This window comes from Calidris pugnax, unplaced genomic scaffold (genome assembly GCF_001431845.1).
Source record: "Calidris pugnax isolate Ruff unplaced genomic scaffold, ASM143184v1 scaffold27, whole genome shotgun sequence".
Classification (NCBI taxonomy): Eukaryota; Metazoa; Chordata; class Aves; order Charadriiformes; family Scolopacidae; genus Calidris; species Calidris pugnax.
In genome coordinates this window covers 16051869-16056345 of record NW_015090893.1, presented here as the reverse complement: position 1 = coordinate 16056345, position 4477 = coordinate 16051869, and the positions used below count along the sequence as shown (strand labels likewise).

The following is a 4477-nucleotide window of genomic DNA, read 5'->3' as shown; positions in this document are numbered from 1 at the left end:
GGGTGTAGTTTTTGGGCCTCCCCTCCCGGCGCAGGAATGGCGCAACTATTATTAAACACCGGTCTCGAGGATGGAAACTTCGAGGGGGGAGGAGGGGAATGGATGGCGGAGTCTATTTAAAAAAATAACAATAATAAAAAGAATCCCGCATAAATAGGAAACGAAAGCCAACATGTTCAAAACCTGTAATATACTCCTCGGAAGGTGCTTCCAGACAGGAATTTCCTGAAAATGAGGGTAATAGTTTTAATTATGGCTCCTAGACATTTTAAAGGAAGGCCCTCGTAGCAAATTAAGGTTAGATTTGCAATCTGCAATCTCAGAACATCAACCCAAAACATCTCCACGCAGAAGGAGAACGAAATTACGTTAATGGCAACTCATATATTAGTTTTATTTGCTTCCTGAAATATTCCACCAATATTAATGCCGTTTAGTCTCCGCTCCGGCTTTGTTTTGTTTTAAACTCAATTAAGACAATGCTTTCAGATGCGTTTCCCCCGTTGCAGATGGGTGTTTACTCTTGAAAGGTTTAAAGCAGAATCTCTGTAATCCGATTTGGTCACTCGAGGTTTAATTGCCAAGGGAAAAAAAAAAAAAAATAAAAAAAGTGGCTTTTCGGGACGGCGGCGGGGCTGCCCTCCCTCCGCGGTTCCCTCCGCGGCAGCGGACTCAGCCCACGGCCCGCCGGCGCGGATGGGGTGCGCAGCCACGGCCGAAACCGCGGGGAGAAGTGTCCCGGGGGGGTGTGTGGGGATTTTGGGGGGGCAACACAAAGGGGAGATGGAGAAACCGTGACAGCCCAGTCAGGGGGTGCGGAAACAGAAAACCTAGGGATCAATCCAGCTCCGCTCTGCTCCTTCATTGCCGGGATATTTCACCCCTAAATCTCTCTAAGGAACCGCCGAGGCTCGGGATATATTTTTATATATATTTATTTTTATGGTGGCGTCGGCTCCGAGGCGCCTGGGCCGTACAAATCTGTGTCTACAGCTCTTATTGACTTTGGAGCTCCCCAACCCTTGTCCTTCACTGCGCCCATCGCTGCCCTCCGCAAACAGCCCCCCCCCTTCCCGCGGGAGATGCGCGGCCGCGGAAGGGCCGGGCACCCACAGCCGGGGGGGCTGAGCCGCAATCCCGCCGCCTCCACGGCATCGAGTAGAGTTTTTTTGGGGGAATTGCTGGGGATTATTGAGAATAACCAGAGCCAGGGAACTGGAACTGCCCGGTTGCGCGGATGCGGGGTTGCTGTAGCCCCGCACCGGGTTTAGGACAACCCGGGGGGGGTTGGTTCCCCCCACGATGCGCCTTTCCCCAGCCCCGAACACCCCGCTGCCCCCTGCGCTGCTCGCCCCCCGATTTTTCTGCCCCTTCCGCAAGCGCGGAGCCGTCAGCTCCGAGCGGCATCTCTCCGCCGCCGGGAGCCGAATTTCCCCACTCCGGCCCTACATCTCAATTTTAGCAATTAAAATCAACCCCACAGCAGCCGAGAGCTTCTCTCCAGCCGAGAGCTTCTCTCCAACCCCTCTCAGCGGCTCCCGAAAAAGCCAATTTCCCCCGAACCCCCATTTTTCCGAAGGGACCCGGAGCGGAACCCCCGCATCCCCGGGCGCCCCTCTTACCCGGACTCGGGGCTCGGTGAGGTTGGTCCAGACGGCGATCTCCTCCCTCATGCTCATGTCGGGGTAGCGGTTCCTCTGGCAAGTGGCCTCCAGCTCCTGGAGCTGCTGGCTGGTGAAGTGGGTCCTCTGCCGCCGCTGCTTCTTCTTCTTCGCCGGGTCGTCGGCGGCCCCGTCCTCGTTTTTCTGTTCGCCGCTGCGCTCCTTTTCTACGGTGGGATTGTTTTGGGGTTTTTTTTGGTGGTGTTTTGGTGGTTTTTAAATTTTTTTTTTTTTTTAATCAGAAATACAAGCACACAAAGGCAGCCCCGCCGCCCCCCCCAACCCAGCCCATACCCGCCCCACCGAGGGCACGCGTGGGGACAACCGTGTGGGTCCCTGCACCCACCGAGCCCCCCTCAGCCCAACCCGGCGCTTTAACCGCGGAAGGAGCGCGGAGCCCGGGTCCAGGGCACCCGGGGAGGCAGCGGGACCCCCGGGGCTGCCCGGTTCCAGGAGGGGTGAGAGGGAGCGAGGGGGTTCCCCTCATCATGGGCCTTTTTGCTTTTGCACGGCTCCTTCTCCTTCCCTTCCACCCCCGGCGCGATCTTTGCTCCATTGTCTTTGTTGTGCTCGGCCGCGAGAGGAAACTTCGGAAGGGCAGGGGTGTAAAACCCAGGAGCAATTAATTGCAAAAAGGCACCTTCTCGTTTCTCCTCTACCCTCCCACTCTTGCTACTTTTGTTTTGGTTTTTTTTGTTTTTCTTTTCGCTATTTTTAGGATTTATTTTAACCTGAGGCTGAGCGAAGCCCTCTGCAAAAATCATATCGAAAGGAAAAAAAAAAAAAAAAGAAAAAAAAAAAGAAAAAGAGCGTTTTGGCGGTGGGGATTTGCGCGGAGTGGAAGCGGGAGGAATCCCGCCGCAACGGGAGGACAAATCACGGCTCCCTTCTTTTCCTAACGGCCTTTCTGGCTCTCCCAGCCCGGTTTTGGGCCGGATTCGAGCGGGTTGTATAGAGCTCGGAAAAGGGACTCGGAGGCCTGAACGAAATGTGCTCCCGGGGCTGGGCCCCGGCGGGAGCGGGGGAAGGTGCGGCCGGGCGGCGGGAGGCTGCGGGGCCGGGGGCCGCGGACCATCCCCCGGGTCTCCGGCCTCCTAAAGGAAACTCCGCGGGGAGTTTTTCTTTTTGGAAAGTTTGGTGGGATTTTTTTTTGTTTTGGTTTTGGGTGGTTATTTTTTTTTTACCCTTCTTTTTGGAAGGTTTTCCCCCCGCCGGCGGCGGGCCCGGGGGCATTTCTCCAACCCCGACCTCTCCGAGGTAAGAGAGAGTCTAAAAATAATCGCGGGCTGTATCCAAAGCCCGGGAGGATTCGTCCTTGCAAAGTCACCCCCGAATCGTCCCTCGCCTGGGCACCCTCCCTGGCAAAATTAATTAGGGGGGGGAGGGGGGGAGAGGGAGAAAGCGAGCTTCAGCAGCTCACTGGAAGCCCCCCAAGGGGTCGGGGGCAGCCCGGCTGGTCTCTCCCTCTGCTCCAAGAGTTTGCAGAGCAAACAAGGCCTCTGCAGCACAGACCCCATCGCACCCCCCCCCCCCCCCCGCCCCCGGGCCCGGCGGAGCCGCAAGGCCCGGCGGCGGCGGGGAAAGAGAAACCGAAATAAGCCCCGCAAAAGCCAAATCCTCTGGGTTTCCGCCGGGAAGAGACGGGAGAAACCGGGCCGAGAGGGAGCCGGGACGGGGGGGGGGCAGAGGAAAGCGGCCGCGGTGGGATTTACCCCCACTCCGGGTTTAACCCCGCCAGGATCTCATTAGGGGGGGGGGGGGGGGGCAGAGGAAAGCGGCCGCGGTGGGATTTACCCCCACTCCGGGTTTAACCCCGCCAGGATCTCATTAAAAATTTGCCCTCCGCGCCGGGCTGTGTTACAATTTCAAATCATAAGGCATCTTAGTTTAAATCGGTTTTTGTATTTTTTTTTTCAGGAAGAAAACCCAACAAACCAAACGCCTAAAAACGTGAAAGGTATTTTTGCAGTTTCTCCGAGAAGAAAAGCAGGCAGGTCCTCAGCCCTCCTCCAGCACCCAGGGGTCACACGCAGGGGTAGGGCAAACCGGAGCAAATCTCCCTCTCTAATCTCAAATAATCCCCTCTAATCTCGGAGTCCCTTCCAGACGCCGGTCCCTAACTTTGTTTGCGAATCAGGCTGGGAGGCACAACCCTGTTTATCACCGGCTGCCACTTCGGCACCGACTCTTGCCACTGCCATTCTCTAGGTTATAGGACCTGCTAAAACTCAGAAGAGTAACAACAGCTATTAAAAAAAAATAATAAAAAAAATAATAAACTGAAATAAGAGATAAACTCCCCCTGAAAAGGTCTGGGTGGAGAATGGGTATCGCCCTCCTTCCTGCAGCTTTTGTTTCCTTCTCCCAGCTTCCCTTGTCACTCCAGAATTGTTGCTACTTTAATTAAACACAAACTGGGAAACCACAGCTTTCCCTGCAGCCCTCGCACATGGTGGTCAGGGCGCGGGGGACCCTTTCCCAGCGGGAAAAACGGGCAGCCCCAGCGCGAAACCTCCGCGGCCGCGCACATCCCTTCCGCGGCGGCCCGCGCCTCCTGCGCATGGCCCCACGCCGCCTCTCCTGCTCTGCGGGGCTTTTCTTTCTTTTTTTTTTTTTTTAATTTTTTTTTCTTCCCTCCCCCACTCCCCTCCTCCTTTGACAGAGAGATCTTTTTCCATCTCCGCACCACCCGAGCTGGAAAATAAACCCGGGCAAAAGCTGACATTATTTCAGAAACATCCGGCAAAACCGCACTCCCCGAAGAGCACCCCCCCGCCCCCCCCTTCCTTTCGACCCCATCAATTAATAACTGTGTT

The 4477-nt window shown here is 55.9% G+C and overlaps 1 protein-coding gene across 1 annotated transcript in view; it reads right to left on the bottom strand.

The window, feature by feature from the left end:
• Window positions 1–4477, bottom strand: part of PITX1 (paired-like homeodomain 1) — a 7227-nt gene that overhangs the window by 2111 nt on the left and 639 nt on the right. The window contains exon 2 of the mRNA XM_014947719.1: window positions 1623–1828. Coding sequence (XP_014803205.1) covers window positions 1623–1828 — 206 coding nt within the window. The remainder of the gene's footprint in view (window positions 1–1622; window positions 1829–4477) is intronic.